Source organism: Sarcophilus harrisii, chromosome 2, assembly GCF_902635505.1.
Source record: "Sarcophilus harrisii chromosome 2, mSarHar1.11, whole genome shotgun sequence".
Classification (NCBI taxonomy): Eukaryota; Metazoa; Chordata; class Mammalia; order Dasyuromorphia; family Dasyuridae; genus Sarcophilus; species Sarcophilus harrisii.
The window spans coordinates 588,307,406-588,326,236 of NC_045427.1; the positions used below are offsets into that span (position 1 = coordinate 588,307,406).

General features: G+C 32.9%; 1 protein-coding gene across 1 annotated transcript in view; it reads left to right on the forward strand.

Moving 5' to 3' along the window:
• The window catches only part of TBC1D12 (TBC1 domain family member 12), a 122,053-nt gene that overhangs the window by 38,833 nt on the left and 64,389 nt on the right, over positions 1-18,831 (forward strand). The window contains exon 2 of the mRNA XM_031956090.1: positions 15,608-15,731. Within this exon, the coding sequence (XP_031811950.1) occupies positions 15,608-15,731 (124 nt within the window). The remainder of the gene's footprint in view (positions 1-15,607; positions 15,732-18,831) is intronic.

Consider the following 18,831-nt stretch of genomic DNA (forward strand, 5'->3'; position numbering starts at 1 on the left):
GGAAAGAACTTCAGCCCCTTTATTCTACTGAGATCCAGGGAAGTGAATTGACTTAAGATCACACAAGTATTAAGTGGATGAGGTGTTATTGTATAGGAAATAAAATATGTGTAAGAACTTAAAACTTCTTTTCATTTTAAGAGAAATAGTATGGACTTAGAAAATAGCACCAGTTCAGTTCATAAAAGCCAAAAGTATGAAAACCTTTATGGGTACTTTTTAAACCTATTGCTGACAATTTAATTGGATATTTTGGGAATAATAAGAATGGAAAAATAGGTAAAAGTCTGATGCTGGTTGCAAGAAAATTTTTGCTCCAAAAAGCAGATCTGGTAATATTTATTTATTTATTATTTGTTTGCTTACTTATTTATTTACTTACTGAGGCAATTGGGGTTAAGTGACTTGCCTAAGGTCACACAGCTAAGAAATGTAAAGTTGTCTGAGATCAAATTTGAACTCAAGTCCTCCTGACTGGTGCTCTATCCACTGTGCCATCTAGCTGCCCCTGGTAAAAGATATTTTTATTCAAATTATAAATAGGAAATCTTTTTAGGTGAAAAAGAACAGGTTTGAGAAGGAAAAAAAAAACATCATATAGTATTTAGTGTGTCAGGCACTGTGATATTCTGATTGTCACGATAGTCCTGTGAGATGGGTGCTTTTATAGTTGAGGAAATGGGCAAACTCAGATTAAGTGATTTCCCCAGGTCATAGAGTTATGAAGTGTTGTTACTTGTTCAGTTATTTCAGCTGTGGCAGACTCTGTGACCTTCTTTGGGTTTTTCTTGGCAAAGATACAGCAGTGATTTGCCATTTCCTTCTCCAGCTTATTTTACAGAGAAGAGACTGAGGCACACAGGGTCAAGGGACTTGCTTAGGGACACAGGAAATGTCTGAGGCCTGATTTGAGTCTCCCTGATTTTTAGCGCAGTACTCCATACATGGTACTGCCCTATTTGAACTCAGATCTTTCCACCTCCAAGCTCAGCACTGTGTGCTCTGGTGCCATCTAGCGGGCCTCAAAAATAATTTTGTCACTTAGATTAGTACTTCAGATATATACTAGGTCTGGATCTCATAACAGAGTACTGTCTAAAGAGGGACACCCTTTAGAATTTTGGAGTAATCAGCTATAGCATTTTATGAACATCAGATAATACATTCTTTTCCTGGGCTTTCCCATTCTTTATTCTTAAGGGATATTTTCTTTAGTCCAGAAAACTTGTACATCAACTCTGTTCCAACTTGTGTTGAAACAAAGTTTGATAATAGGTTGTTTTCTTGATTCTTTGAGTTCTTTTGCTTTTAAATTTAATATTAGCTCTTTTCTTATCTGGAAGTAAAAGAGATTTCAATATATGGAATTTTTCTTTCTAAGTAATCAGAGAATTTACCTGATTAAAAAAAATACAAATTGATTATGCAAAGATGCAAACTTTAAGCAAACAAGTTTTTTTCCAGTTATGAGAATTAATCATAATTGAAATTGCTGTTGATAGTATAATATTCGTTTTAGAGCGCTAACAATTGTCTTCAGTATCAAATTTTATACCTGAGTATTTGTGGAATCTGTAAGGTTTGATTTGCAGAATATGCCACAGAATTTACCTAGTTTTTTTTTTTTTTTTTCATCCAAACAATTGAGATTACACTGTATTTTTAGGAAAAAATATTTCTTAAAACTAATAATGAAAAACTAATTTGGTTCTCATTTTTTTTTTTTTTTAATTAAGGTTAGTGGATAGGCAACCATAACTGTTAATCCTTTATTATCATATAGTGCTGGTGGCTTGTTCTTCTCTTCTTCCCCCTCTCCACCCCAGTGATGTTGGGAGTGGAGTAGGAGATATGGAAAAAGCATTGTATAATATGAAACAGAATTGTAAAAAGATGAGAGCATAACAGTAAGAGTCAATTTTTTAATCATTGAGAGGTTGGTTTAGGTAACTAAGGAGGGCCCTTCCCGCTCTAAAACTAGGATCAAGTAAAGGGTCCACTTTTTGATGATGTTCTGGAGAAATTAGATCAATACATGTTTCTTGTACCAAATGTTTTTATCTCCTTTGCATTTTTCATACGACTTTTTTTTCTCTTTTAGCATGTCTGTGTCAAAGAAAATATTAATATTGATAACTGTATTTTGCATTTTTAGGCTCATCTTCCAGAAACAATTTTGTAAAGGGCTGAAACTTTTAAAAGGTGTGCTTGAAGCAGACTACCAAGCACCTAAAGCTAATTACCTATTGGACAATGATTCTATTAACATATGTTTGGAAAAATGGTTCTTCTCACTGTTCTGTGCTGCTTGATGTTTGGTGTATACAGATAATCTTAGGAAGGATTAGAGGGTAGTGTGAGACAAGCCAGACTCACTTTTTAGCAGGAGGAGGAGGAGAAAAGTTGGTAGGGAGCCTATGGCAGTTTGTCTCGTTCACTTCGCCCCCTAAAGACCAAGGGCTTTTACTTATCCTGGCTCTAGCTGTTCTTGAGGCCTCCAGGGAGTTATCCCGGACTTTACACAATTTTATTTATTTCTTCTAATCATATACTATTTTCTCTCATGATCTCAATAGCTCTCTTGGATTAAATTATCTTTGTGCAAGTAATTCTTATATCTAACTGGACCTCAGGTTTGCATCTCTAATTGCCTGTTGGATATCTTGAACTGATGTATCATAAACATCTTAAGCATGTCTATGTCTAAAACTGAACTTATCTTTCCCCCCAAACTCCCTTCTTCCTAACTTTCCTCTTACTCTCAAGGTAACCACCATTTTCCTAGTCACTCAGGCTCACAATTATGTGTCCTTGATAGCTTTTTTTTTTTTTAACCTCCTCCATACCTCCCAGTATCCAATCAGCTACCAAATTCTATTGTTTTTATATTTGTACCATCTTTTAATGTGCCCCTTTATCTTTCTGACGCTGCCACTAACGTGGTTCAGGCTCTGCTACCTCATCTTCCACCTGGACTCCTGCAGTAGTTCTCCGTTGGGGTTATTCTCCCTCACTCAAGTCTACCACTCATCTTTTAACGTTCCTCATTCCCGTCCCCTTCCTGTGTTCTGTGATCTAGTGCCACAAACTTTCTTGTTTCTCACACCAGAAACTTCTGATTGGGACATTTTTAATGGCTGCCCTCCAATCCTCTCACCATCCATTTTCCCCCTTCCCCAGACTACTTGCTTTCCTGGCTTCCTTTAACTCCTCATTCACTTTTGACATTGCTCTGATGTTATCTACCACTTCTCCTGTCTGTAGCTTGTTTGTGCAGAGTGGTTTGCATATTGTTTCCTCTATTAGATGATTTAACATTATGGGAATCTTGACTGAGCAAAGGGTGACAGGTAAAAATATAGTTTGGGTTCACATTCCACAGTAATCAAATATATCCCATTCCTTTCTGGACCACTCCTTTCACTTCTGAAGTAAATAAAGTGACCTTCTTCAAACTTTGATAGGTTTCAGTGTTAAGGATGCTGCTTAGATGTTGAGTCAATAACAGTTCTTTTGGTGTGAGGGAGACATGATGTAAACAAAATTGAGTATTTTTTCCTAAAAGTTTGGTTACATATACTGCTCTTAAATCTATTTACTTAAGAGATTTTTTTTTTTGTCTTTGATCTAAAAAACCTTTCTAAGGATTTTGGAAAGAACGTTTGGAAAGAATATTTTTCCATTTTTGCTAAAAAGTAAGTTTTTCAGGGACACTGATACATTGTTGGTGGAATTGTGAATACATCCAGCCATTCTAGAGAACAATTTGGAATTATGCTCAAAAAGTTATCAAACTGTGCTTACCCTTTGATCCAGCAGTGTCTCTACTGGGCTTATACCCCAAAGAGATACTAAAAAAGGGAAAGGGACCTGTATGTGCCAAAATGTTTGTGGCAGCCCTGTTTGTAGTGGCCAGAAGCTGGAAACTGAGTGGATGCCCATCAATTGGAGAATGGTTGAGTAAATTGTGGTATATGAATGTTATGGAATATTATTGTTCTGTAAGAAATGACCAGCAGGACAAATACAGAGAGGATTGGCGAGACTTATATGAACTGATGCTGAGCGAAATGAGCAGAACCAGGAAATCATTATATACCTCAACAGCGATACTGTATGAGGATGTATTCTGATGGAAGTGGATTTCTTCAACAAAGACAAGATCTAACTTAGTTTCGATTGATCAAGGATGGACAGAAGCAGCTACACCCAAAGAAAGAACACTAGGAAATGAATGTAAACTGCTTGCATTTTTGTTCTTCTTCCCAGGTTATTTCTACCTTCTAAATCCAATTCTCCCTGAGCAACAAGAAAACTGTTCAGTTCTGCACACATATATTGTATCCAAGACCTGTAATCTATTTAACACGTATAGGACTGCTTGCCATCTTTGGGGAGAGGGCGGAGGGAGGGAGGGGAAAAATCTGAACAGAAGTGAGTGCAAGGGATAATGTTGTAAAAAATTACCCTGGCATAGGTTCTGTCAATAAAAAGTTATTTAATAAAAAAAAAAAGCTTTGTAAAGATTAAAGCACTATATAAATGTACTCCTATTACTAAATAACAACAAAAAAAAATAAAAAGTAAGTTTTTAATATGCTTCTACCCTTATTTTTCTCTTTTGTAACTCAATTGCATGACCCATGTTACTGGAAGAGACTTCCAAATATATCTAGTTTGTAATTTCCCATCCAATAATTAATCATCCTTGGTTGTCCTTTGTTGATTTTTGACTCTAGAAATAGAGCGTAAACTTGATGATAATTAAAAAATAATGGAAGATGGCTGATATAGCTATATAATATAAAAAAATAACATTGAGGGGGGCAATTAGATGGTGTAGTGGGTAGAACACCAGCCCTGAAGTCAGGACAACCTGAATTCAAATTTGGCCTCAGACACTTACCACTTCCTAGCAGTGTGATCCTGGGCAAGTCACTTAACCCCAATTGCCTCAGCAAAACAAAACAAAACAAAACAATGAGCATGGAAATATAGGGGTGGAGTATGTATCCTCAGGAAGGTATGGTATCCCCTTGATGCATGTACAGGCAACTTCAAAAATGTCTCTGGAAAAAGGTTGGGTGGTACTTGGAATGTGTATCTTGTAACATCTCATACAGGAATGATTTTTAAAGAAGTTTTGGTATTTGTGGGATCCTAGTTATGGGAAATTTGGAAATAGAAGAGTTTTCAAGCAGGCATCTGTTTTTCCTCCTTCCTTGCCCAGCCACATGTCCTCTTAGTGCCCTCAGCTGCTATAGCATAGAAGTAGGGGGGAGGAAGATGAAATGCCCTTGCCTATACGTTATCCCTTATTGCTATGTGCTTTTTTTTTTTTTTAACTTTTAAAATAATTTTTTAATTATCATCTTTCTTTGTATTCTACTTTCTATTCTCTCCAAGAAAGTTATCATGTATGAAGAAAGCAAGATAGAACATAAATCCTACAAAACTGAATATGCCCCCCAAAATGCATAACTCTATATATGTATGTGTTGAATATATAAGATATGCATAACTCTATATATGTATGTGTTGAACATATAAGATATGGGGATATCCATATCTATGAATACATGTGCATCTTTGTTGAGTATAAAAAGATTTTTCTCTCTTTGTCTTTGTCTCTTGTCTCTCTTCTTTCTTCTCTCTCTGTTACAGTGCCAAAGGAAATGGGTTTTTATAGGCTAGTTGGGGAATTTATCATTTGTATTTTGATTTCTATGAATATTTGGCAAAAGTTCTTAACTGTCATAAAAAATCAGTGCAACTCATTATTCATTATAGTATGGTTGACCTGAATACTGAGAACCTGAGATTATAGGAAACATAAATTGCTTATAATTATCATGGTGGGGCCTTGATCTCTACATGGCTTAAATGAGTAAGTAAATTTTAGAGCAAATTCTGTGATAGCTTCTTTTTTGTACACCAAATATTTTTGTAAACTTCTTTCCCCACCAATTAAGAGTAAGATTCTTTGGAAACTTTACATTACAATGAACTGTTGGTAGTTGTTTTTAATAAATTGGCATTTCTTGGATTTAGTTTTTCAAAACTGATTCTTTTTGGTTTTATATTACAGTAGTTTTTAGCTATATTCTTACTGCATTTCTCCTCCAAGAATGGAACCTTACTTTTTAACAACAAAAAAATTAGGCACAACAAATTCAGACACTGCATCTGACAAAGTTATGCAATGTTCTGCTCCCAAAGACCCCATTCTTCTTCCTAGAAAAGGAAGGTTTGTTCATTATCCATTCTTTAGAAACAAGATTCATTTTCTTGTACTCAATTTCAAAATCCAAATTGTCCTTTTAATATTGACTTTGCACAAATAATATCTTGTCAATAATTCTGCCATTTTGTGTATCATAATTTCAGCATTTTAAATTATTCAGTATGGAATTTGTGCATCGACCTTCATGCTTTAATCTGTGATTTTTCATAAATTACTGTCTTCTTCCTGCCTCCTGAAATGAGTGATCAGCCCCATCATTTAACCTTCTCCAGAGGTCTCAAGGGACAGACATACAAGTTGGTGTTATATGGATAGTTTCTAAGAATTTAGAATTTAAGAATTCTAAGTTTCTAAGCACGTGAAAGTTGGTACAAGACAGTTCCTTAATGTTTTTGTACAAGGGTACAAGTGTATTTGCTGGGTGACTGTTGAAAGAAAAAAATTTTTTTTACCTTGTTTGAAGGATAATATGAGGGCATTTGTAGTCTTTTATACTTGAGGATAATTCTTCTGGCATTGATTTCTAAGTTTTTTGTGTATGTAAGACAACCCAAGATAGTATCTACATACCTTATATATGTTGAGACTATTGTTTGGAAAGGAAATAGTAGAAGAAAGGGTTGTTAGGAAAAGCAAAATAATTTATGTACAGAGTTTTGTGATAACAGATAATGTTATGTGAACTACTAGTCATCTTTGTTTGTAGCTAGCATTTATAGTGGCTATCACTGATCATAATTCAGCTCTTTAGATTTGTGGCCTAATTTATTCCTTGCTGTTTCCTGGATTGGATAGGTGACTCCCCTTCCCCCTTTTCCCCCATCTCTCAGCCCTTCTCTTATGAAGCAATGCTTAATTAAAGTCTATATTGCTTCTTTCATTTCTTGTGCTTTCCCTACATAGAATGCTCTGCATTTTTCTTTGTGGAAAAAGAAATGGTATCATTAATTGTTCTTCAGCCATGTTATACTAATGGGGTAAAGGTATATTAGAGACATATACTAGAGAGGAATTTTTGTAGATTCTAGATACAGTATCAAATATGGGTTGTTGTCAAATATCTCTGTGTCATGGTTAAAAACCAAAATATAGCTGATAGTGGTGGTTAGTAGTGTGGTGATATCCCAAATAAGTTCTTGAGAAGCTTTCTTTTCTAAAAACCATCCTCAACACATCAAATTTTGTTTACTGAGTCAATTCTCTGATATAAATGGTTATGAGAGAGAGAATTAAATATATTTCAGAATTTTTTTGTACTCTGCCTTCCAGAAGTATACCATGACCTTAAAATATTCCAGCATAGCAGGTCAGGTCAGTCAGTCAATAAATATTTATTAAATGTTTATGTGCTAAGAATTATGGATACAAAGAAAGAAAAGAAACCGGTCCTGTCATGATGGACTTCACAATTTAATGGGTAAAGACAACATGTAAACAAGCTGCACAAACATACTCTAGAGAGGAGAAATAGGAAAGAAGGGTGAGAAGGCACTGGAATTGAGATTAGGAAGGGCTTTCTCTAGAAGACGAGTAATGAAAGAGATCATTAAAGCATGAAGTTTTGTTTTGTTTATGTTAGAAAATATTCTTTGGGGAATTTGATTTATTATGTCTTCAGTAAATTGATTACTTCTTAGTATTGTCATTTTTATCATATTGGCTAGATAATACTCATAAGCAATTAGTGTTTCTTTAAGTCTATTTTGATTTCTTCAAGAATGTTTCATAATTAGATACACATAGTTCCTGAGTGACTTTTTCTTAATACAGCGTTATTATGCAGTAATGATTTTCTTCCTTCCTTTTTTCTTTTTATCATTATAACAGAATAATCACCCATAGGTTCTCTGGAGTTTAAAATTTTATTGCAGTTTTAAAAATATTATATTTTGAGAAGACTTTTTATCACCCTGTTTATAGTTAACAATTCATTCTCACCTTTCCTTTCAAACCCACATGTGTATGTATATGTGTACATACACACACCTCTCCCTTTCTTTATTTCTGTTGCCATTTGGATTTCCATTTCTAAATGTCTGCTCAGTTTTGGTTTTCAGCCATGCTTCGAAATCCTCTTGACTATTAATAGTATACTTTTTTTTCCCTTTAAAATTATACTTAGTTTTGCTAGATAGGTTATCTCTGATTGTAAATTTCCTTTTCACTGTCACATTCTAAGCCTTCTTCTTTATAGTGGCAGCTGCTAAGTCTTATGTTATCTTTATTGTGATTTCTTGATATTTGAACTCTTTTTTGGCCTCATGAAATATTTTTTCCTTGGACTGAGGCTCTGAATTTTGGTTATTATGTTCCTAGGAATTTTCATTTGGGGATTTATTTCTTGTAGTAGCCAGGGGAGTTCTCTCTATTTTTCATTTTGCCCTCTTGTACTAAGAATTCTAGATAAACTTATATTTATAATTTTCTGAACTATGGTATCTAGAATTTCTTCCTAATTATAATTTTCGGAATCTGACAACTCTTAGATTTTTTTTACTCATTGATCTATTTTTCAAGTGGTTATTTATTCCTTAGATTTTCTTATTATTAAATTTTTTATAATAGCTTTTTTATTTTTCAAAATACCTGCAAATATAGTTTTTTAACATTCCCCCCCCCCCAAAACTCTGCTGTCTAAACTTTCCTCCTCCCCCAGACAACAAGCAATTTAATATAGGTCAAACATGAAATTTGTACCAACATATCTTCACATTTATCATCCTGCACAAGAAAAATCAGATCAAAAAGGAAAAAAAATTAAGGAAAAAAACATAAGCAAACAACAACAAAAAAGGTGAAAATATTATGTTGTAATTCTCATTCAGTCACTTCTCTAGATGTGAATGGCACTTTCCATCACAAGTCCATTGGGAATTGCCTTGAATCACTTCACTGTCAAAAGAGCCACGTGCATCATACATAGTTGATCATCATATAACCTTGTTACTATGTACAGTGTTCTCCTGATTCTACTCACTTCGTATCAGTTCATGTCAGCCTTTCCAGGCTTTTCTGAAATCTTTCTGCTCATCATTTCTTAAAGAACAATATTCCATTACATTCATATATTATAATTTATTCAGCTATTACACAACTGATGGGTATCCAATTAGTTTCCAGTTTTTTTGCCACAATAAAAAGAACACATTTTTGTACATGTGGGTCCTTTCCCCCTTTTTATGATCTCTTTGGGATAGAGACCCAGTAGTTATTCTTAAATTTAAAAATTTTATTTTTGTATTTCTTGTTTATTGTTAAGCCATTGGTTTTTGTCTATTGTTATAATCAGAGATTCAGTTTTTTTTTAATAATAGATTTCCCCCTGAAAATACATGCAAAATAGTTTTTAACATTCACCTTTGCAAAACCTTGTGTTCCAAATTTTTCTTCCCCTTCCCCTAAATAGCAAATAATCCAGTGTAGGTCAAACATGTGCAATTCTAAACATATTTCCACATTTATCATGCTGCATGAGAAAAATCAGATCATAACTGGAAAAAAAAAAGGCAAGCAAACAAGAACAAAAAAGGTGAAAATATTATGTTGTGATCCACATTAAGTCCCCATGATCCTTCTTCTGGATGTAGAATGCTTTCTCCATTACAAGTCTATTAGAATTGGCCTGAATCACCTTGTTTTTTTTGAAAAGAGCCAAATCCAAATCCATAACAGTTGATCATCACATAATCTTGTTGTTATGCACAGTGCTCTCCTGGTTCACTTAGCATCAGTTTATGTAAGTCTCTCCAGACTTTTCTGAAATCATTCTGCTGATAGTTTCCTATAGAACGAATAATATTCATATACCATAACTTATTCAATCATTCTCCAACTGATGGGCATCCAAGTGGATTGGAGGCAGTTGAATCCAGACAAGGATTCAGTTCCTTGTCACTACAAAAAGAGCTGCTACAAACATTTTTGTACATGTGGGTCCCTTTCCCTTAAGAAACTTTGCTGTATCAAAAGTATTCAGGGAGTGCTAAGACTGCCCTGAAGGCTCTTGCCAAGTGGACATTGAAACATTAACTACTCTGAGACTGGTCATCCATCTAGTTCTGAACATAGTTAGTTGATTGTATTTTTAAAATTTGCATTCTAATTTTAAATACAAAAAAAAAAAACATTTCCATATACACAGCAAAACAAAAAGGATTTAATGTAAAACCATGAATTTACATTTCACTGTTTTATTTTTTTGAATACCCATGTAAAAAAAATACTAGACAGTGTTTTCAGAGCTCCCTGCTTTTCTATGCTTCCTTCTAAGTTTTTCTTTTGTTCTCTGCTATGTATTTGTTTTTTAATTTTTTAATAATATTTTATTTTTCCAAATACATGTAAAGATAGTTTTCAACATTCATTTTGTAAAACTTTGTGCTCCAAATTTTTTTCCCCTTCTCTCCTATATCCTCCCTCCTTAAGATAACAAGCAGTTCAATATAGGCTAAATATGTGCAATTTTTTTCAATGTATTTCCATATTTGTGATGTTGTACAAGAAAAATCAGACCAAAAAGGAGAAAAAAAACAAAAAGGTGATTTTGCCCTCCCTCCCTCCCCTGTCTTAGAGAGGTTACATTTAAGACACAAATATGTGTGTGTGTATACACACTCACAAACATATATAAAACTGTATTATATATACTTCGATTGATCAGATCTTTCTCTGGAAATGGTTAGCATCTTCCTTCACAGGTCTTGGTAGTTTATTTGAGTATTTGTAATACTCATAAGTAATTTAGTTGTTCTTAATACAGTATTTCTGTTATTATGTACAACATTCTCTTGGTTCTGCTCATTTAATTTTTAAAAAAATCAACCAGCTCATCATTTCTTATATACCAGTTCATATTTAAATGTTCCATAGAATTCACTTGTAAATCTATCTGGTCTTGATGCATTTTTCTTAGGAAGTTCATTTAGCTTGTTCAATTTCTTTTTTCTTAAATAGATTTATTTAGATATTCTATTTTCTCTTATGCTAGTCTAGGAAGTTTATATTTTTATAAGTATTCTTCTGTTTCACTAAAATCATTAAATTTATTGGCATGTAATTGGGCAAAATAACTCCTAATAATTGGTTTGATTTCATCATCATCAGTGATATAATCACCCTTTTCATTTTTAATACTAGTGATTCATTTTCTTCTTCAAAAAAATCATATTAGATTTATGTTTTACTATTTTTTCCATAAAATCAATTCTAGTTTTATTCATTAATTCAGTATTTTTCTAAATATATATATATATTATATATTGAGTATACAGTTTTATTAATCTTACTTTTAATTTTTAGTATTTCCAATTTGGTTTTTAATGGGGGATTAATTGGTCTTTCCTATAGGGTTTTAAAAATTATTACCCAATTCATTGATTTGCATTTTATCTTATTGATAAAAGCATTTAGAGTTATAAATTTTCCTCTCATTACTGATTTTGCTGCATAAGTTTTGATGTTTTTTCTCATTATTGCTTTTCTCTTTAATGAATTATTGTTTCTATGTTTTGTTCTTTTAATCCACTCATTCTTTAATTTTAGCTTGCTTAGTCTTGAGTTAATTTTTAATCTGTGTTTCCTTGGTCCTTATTGAATGTAATTTTAATTGTATTGTGATCTGAAAAGGATATATTTCATATTTTTTCCTTTTAATTTTTTTATTTTATTAAAAATAGAATAAGAAAAAAAAACAGAAAAGGAATACAAAACAAAATTAAACAGAACAAAACAAAATTACAGCATTGTCATGTGCCCAACAGAACATCAGGGAGGATTCAAAATATATAACAATAAATTACCAGTTCAAAAAAGGATATGTAACAGTAGAAAAGATTATATTCATGAGTGTCTATCTTTTCTTTCTTGTAGATTGTTCTTTTTTTTTTTCTGCTGCGCACTATTTTTTAAGTTCTTTTCTCCTTCCCCCTTTTTCATCTCTCTCAACTCCCACAAGCAGGCTATAGTTAAGAAAAAATATATTTATGTATACATACATATATATATATATATATATACACCCTCCCCGCCTCCCATTTTTCTTATCCCTGCTGACTCTTTGCTTTAATTCTGCTCCTTAACTTTCCTTGGTATTACTTAACCCTTCTCCCACCCATGGATCTCTTTCTTGTCTTCTTGCCTAACCTTCTGCTTCCCCCTCTACCCATCCCTTCCCCCTTATTTCTTTATAGATTTTGGAAAGTGCTATACCCTTCTTGGTATATATGTAATATCTAATTAGCCCAATCCTGATATGAGTAGGTTTCTAGAACCATGAGCCCTCCTCCCCCTTCTAATTTAGTCTATGTGTCTGTTTTTCCTCTGCACCTCATTTGTATAATGTAATTACTATTTTTACCTTAACTCTACCCCAATCTTTCTTTTGAGATATCCTACTGCTGATGTCAATCTTGAACATATGGTATATAGTTCCATGTAAAAAACAATTTGTCCATGTTAAGTTCCTTGAAATTGATCATTGATATTGGCTCTTACATGTAAATTTTCTATTGAGTTCAGATTTGGTTGATAAAAAAATCCTGAAAATCTGCAAGTTTGTTAAATGACCATTTTTTCTCATTTGATGTTATGAATAAATTTGCTGGATATCATGTTTTTGGCTGCAGTGCTAATTCTTTTGATTGCCAGTACATATGATTCCAGGACCTGTGATCTTGTATTATAGCTGCTGATAAATCCAGTACAATTCTAATTGTAGCTTTCAAATATTTGAATTTTTTTTCTTATTTTTTGTAAATTTTCTCTTTGATCCGGAGGTTTTGAAATTTGGCATTATATTCCTCTGTGTTTTCCACAAAGGATTTCTTGGAGATGGTACTTGATGGATTTTTTTTCTATTTTTTACTTTTCTCAATCTCTTCTGCAGATCTGTTATTTTTCTTAGTAGACGCTTCACATTCTGGGTTTGTTTGTTTATTTGTTTTTTTCATATGTTCTGTTTTGTTATTTCTTGGTCTCATAGCTTTATTGGCTTCCCCTTGTGTAGTTCTAATTTTCAAAGAGTATTTTCATCTTTAAGACACTATATCTCCTTTCTAATTGGTTAACTTTTTCATAATCTTTTTTTTTTTTGATTTTTTTTTTTTTTTTTTTAGATTTGATTTTTAAATTCTTTTTTGAGTTCTGTAAATTCTCTCTGGCCAGGAGGCATTTCACATTACTCTTTGGAGTAGAAGAAGCTTTTTTTCCCCTTCAGTGTCCTCCTCTGTAGATAAACTTAGGTCTTCCCTGTTCCCCTAGTAAATTTTTATGGTTGGGGTTTTTCTTTTTTGCGGATTCGGGTTTTTTTTTTTTTTTTTTTTTTTTTTTTTTTTTTTGGGTTTGTTGCTTTGGCTAGTATTTGTGTAATCACCTCTAAAGGTGGAGTGGGGTTGGTGCCTCTAGCTTTGAATTAACTTTTTCCTCTAACCTGGAACCCCAAACCAAGAATGTTCCCCTTCTCCTAAAGGTGCTGCAACCGCCAGCATCCCTGCCCTACTGCTTCTGCACTTACAGGTACTGGTTACTCTTTGCCCTGGACTGGGTTCCTGTAGCAAAGCTAGGTCTGACGTTCCTGATTATCTGAGGTTCTCTCAGTCTTCTGGGACTTGGATCCTGACTCCACACTATCTGGGAGGTGAAAGTCTCTGGGGTTCCTGCTGAGGCTCCAGCCACACCCAGCTAGCCCCAGGAGTTCCCCATTGGTGTTTCTGTAGAGCTGGTGGAGAGCATTTTACCTGGTTGATTCCCAGCCCTGGGGTCTTTCCCTTATTCTGCCCCCTTGATTTTTCACCTGTCGGTTTTTGCCTTAAGGTGCAAATTTGTTCTGTTTGTGGGGGAAATCTGAAGAACTTAAAATTTACCAACCCTACTCTGCCATCTTCCCAGAATCCTCTCCCTTAATATTTCTTTTTTGCATTTTTAACTCTAAAGTTTTTATGCCCTAATATGTGTTCAGTTTTTTTAAGTATCACTGAGAAAAAGGTGTATTACTTTCTATTTCCATTCAGTTTTCTTGAGTTATCTAACATATCTAGCTTATATAAGATTATATTCACCTCCTTGACTTTTTTCTTATTTATTTTTTTGTTAGATTTATCTTATTATTATTTTGTTAGATTCTGAGAGGAGAAAGTTAGTCTTCTAACCATTATGATATTTATTGGTATTTATTTCCACATGTAATTCATTTAAACTTTTCTTTTAAAAATTTAGATATTACAGCATTTGGTACATCTAGGTTTAATATTGATATTGCTTCATTGTCTATGATTTCTTTTATCATAATGTAGTTTCCCTATTTATCTCTTTTAATTAAATATATTTTAGCTTAAATTTTGTATGAGATTATGATTGCTTCTTTGGCTTTTCTTTTTTATTTTGGCTGAAGTGTAATCAATTCTACTCATCCTTTGTTTTTAACTCTGTGTAGCTCTTATTTTTAAATGTGTTTCTAGTAGACAATATTGTCAGATTCTGATCTTTAGTTCATACTATTATTTCCATTTTATGGATGAGTTTAATTCTATTCACTTTATAAGTTATAATTAGTAGTTCTACATATATTTGTTTCTATAATTTTTCAATTCTTTTTAGTTACAAAGGGAACTCTATCCACAAATATAGAAGCTTCTTGTGCTTTATTATAGTATATAAGGCTAAGCTTGGAAGTCAGAAAGACTTTGGTTTTAATTTTGCTGTTGACACTAAATAAGTTTATGAGTAGTTTACTTAGCCTCAGTGTGCTGCAAGGCACCTTTCCGTATTTTTTAATCTGTCATAGAGAGGCCATAGTCTGCATTAGTGAAGAGAGTTCTCACTTTGGGAAATCTCAACTGATGGTTCCACATTGCATAAAATTTATATAAGGAATCAGTGAAACATTTTAAAACTTGAATATTTTTAATTATCTTCTCTTTTATGCATTTGGTACTAGAGGAAATTTGAATTTTGGAAGCATAAATATGAAAGAGATTTTCTGTTTCTGTTATGTAAAGATTAGTAGGAGTAGAGGGAGTTCTATAGGAGGGCAGTCTGGGAAAGCTAGAAAGTTTTCCAGTTTCACTAATTTATGAGTTCCTTATTTTGTTAAAAATATTCTGAATTTCCATAGTATTTAGAAAGTTACATTCAAAGGTAAATTTAAAATGCATTTCAGAGAAGCGTATTTAACTGAACATTTCACTAGCACAGATAATTTACTTGACTGACAATAGTTCTCCAGTTGTAAAGAAACTCAGAGATCTTTAAGCATAGCCATAATTGATTGTTCTTGTCATACAAACATAAACATTTGTGGGTTTTTTGTTTGGATATTGCATAATTTTCACTTAGAAAAGAAAATCATGTAACTTTTCTGTGTTTCAGAAATTTTTTTCCAAAAAGGACGAAGGAATTGAAATCTGCTGTCCATAGTGCTCCTGGCTGGAAATTATTTGGTAAAGTCCCACCCAGAGAGAATCTGCAGAAAGCTTCTAAAATTATTCAGCAGGTGAGACTTGATATATCCATGTGGTTTGTCCTAACTTAGCAAGAAGATACACTTTTTTTTAAAATGTAACAATGCTTCTTTTATTTTGTCCTTCCCAATTAGATTTCAGTCTATATGCTTACTTAAGTGAAAGAGTTATATTTTAAAAAATAGGAATATTGCTTGTGGCAATTCCTTGTAGTAAAAGGTGTAAAAGACCATAAATATTTTTTTCTCTTCTAAAATTTTGACAACTTAATTGGCAGATTCAAGATGTGAACTCCACTTTGATGTTCTTGAGTCTAAATGAATGTTGTTTTCACTTGTTCATATATGGCTTTTCATTAAGCCTGACCTTAGCAATGAGAATTTGTAATGTTTGATGTTTGTGAAACACTAATAAAAACACTTAGTATAAGCCAAATATGATAAGACATAATCAGTTGAACTTCATCCTTCTTTAAAGTCTTTGGTGTTCTAAGCATTCTTTCTAAACCACAAGGGAAGCTAAGCAGTTACACAAACTCTTTGTAATGTTTTACAGCTGGTTAGACCTTTCTTTGACTATCCTAACAGGAGTCCTCAAACTTTTTAAATAGGGGCCCAGTTCACTGTCCTAACTTAGACTGTTGGAGGGCCGGACTATAGTAAAAACAAAAACTTTGTTTTGTGTACTTTTAAATAAAGAAACTTCATAACCTTGAGTGAGGGGGATAAACATCCTCAGCTGCCACATCTGGCCGCGGGCAGTAGTTTGAGGATCCCTGCATTAAGACCATATGATCTCAGTAATTTCAGGCTTACCTTTCAATTCTACCTTCACTCCTTAATATTATGCTGCTTAATAATAAGACAGCAAGGAAGTGCTTGGAGTGGGGAAGCTGTAGAATCCCAAGAGGTATCAGGGAGAGAGTAATTTTGTAGTCTCTGAGTTAAAATGGTTTTTTAAATCAGAAGTAAATATTTAAAAAAAAATTATTTCTCTGATTTAACCCAATCCAATATGCCAAAAGTTACTCAAAAGGGTGAATTAGCATTTCATTCAAATTGAAAAAAAAAATTCTCTTTGTTACAAGTTTCATTGGACTTTCCCTTATTTGCTTAAAAGATCCATATGTTTTCTCTTGGTAAGGAAAATTATTGGTATGTGATAGGTGGTTTTTGGTGATTTTAAAATGCATTTAAAGGTTTTTTAGGGGCGGGGGTTTTAAATATTTAAAGTAATAGAGAATTTTATAATTGTAGGTATTTAAAACTCCTCAATGACTTTTTAGTAAAGTTATTCCTATTTGAGAAATTACTGATGACTCTCTACTCTCTTTGATTGGCTGTTCAAATAATCTATCTAGCCACAAGATTAAGGATTCAGCTTTCTATTTACCAAAGTCTGATAGTGCCAGCATTCTTTGATAGAGGACCCTATGTTTTAAGTATGCGTGCACATATTTTTATTCCTTATTGGAAGCGAACTTAGAGTAATGACATTTCTTTACTCTAAATCATAAATATAAACTATAATAATCTGTATTTATAGACAAACTGGATTCCTTTGAAATTGTTGCTTTTTTGTTTTGTTTTTTGTCTAACAGAATATCCTATCAGCTTTTAAGAACAAAGAAGAACCACTAGGTTTGCCATAAAAAATTTTTAGAGAGATTCTGGGAAACAAAAGAATTTTCACATAATTGAAAAATCATTTTGATTGTTTGCTAGTTGCATTAACTAGCAAGGTGGCACTTTTTGTTCTTTCTCTGGTCATGGGCATTGGATTGGAGTAACATGCATTTTCCCTTCCTTTGATATTCAAAGGAATAGCAAAACCTTTGAGCCAAAAGTCCATAGATGTACTTGCATTCAGAGGACCTGGATTGATCTTAGATTCTAAGGTATACCTTTCCTTCCTTCTTACTAACAAAGTTCTGGCAAAAATCCAGAGAAAGGATGGGCATTTTATTTTAATAATCCAGGTAGATGGTTCTCTTCAGCTCCATTTATTTATTTAGCACTAGAAAACTCTACTTAAATCCTTACCTTCTAACTTATCATTAACCTTAATCCAGACTTCTCCCTTTTTTGTTTTATCTCTAGAAGCTGTAGAAATAGCAATGATATAATCTTTTCAAATAGCAAAAGTAGTTCTGCATACATGTCTCTGTACTAACCACTTTGTTCACAGCCTACATTCCTGGCAAACTGCACTATTGGCTGTTGCTCAAGTATAAGATACTCTTTCTTGTCCCCCTATAATAATGCACTTTCATATCTCTATGTTTAAGGATTTGTTCCAATATTAGTTCCTCTATGGAGTTTTTTGTGATCTTGGCCAATTAAGTGTTCTTTTCCTCAAATTTTTAAAAAGCTTTTTGTCTGGATCTTCATTTTGCCTCATCATACTCCATCCTGAGTTGTATCCTTTTTTCATTATGCCAATGGAAAATCAATTCCTAAAATCCAGATATTTAGATAATTGTAAAATTTTTGAATATTCAGTGTCTTAACAAATATTGATATCTATTAGTCAAATTCATCCTTTCTTTTTCTTTAAAAAAAAGTTTTTCTTAACAGATATCAACAAGTGTGAGCATTTTTTCTTATTCAGAAAAAAGAAAAGGGTACTGTATATTAAGCTATGAAAATCCATATTTAGTTTAGGGTTTTTTGGATATATGTCAAATTTAATGTAGTAGATCCAACAGAGCCTAAGGCTCATTCTGAACTTCCTTCATTCTTTTCTCTTCAGTTATTCATCAGTAGTTTCCTTTAAAAAAAAAATTTAATGTCTATCACTACCTTCCTCAGATTTTCTTCCCACCAACGAAATAAAAGCCTTCTTTTGTAATAAATAAGTATAACAATGGAAATCAAAAGAAATTCTTTCTCATTCTGTACCTCTTGTCTATTACTTTCTGCCAAGAGGAGAGAAGCATAATTCTTTGTTAGTCTTGAAATCTTAAGTTTTTTTAATACTTGTTTTCTTTTACATTGACATTTTTCTCCTGGTTTTGCTCACTTCATTCTTTTTTTCCCCCACATTTTATTTAAATGCACAAAAGAAAAGAGTAGGAAGTATAGAAGAAAGGATACTTTTGAAAGCAACATATTATGTATGTTTAAAAATGTG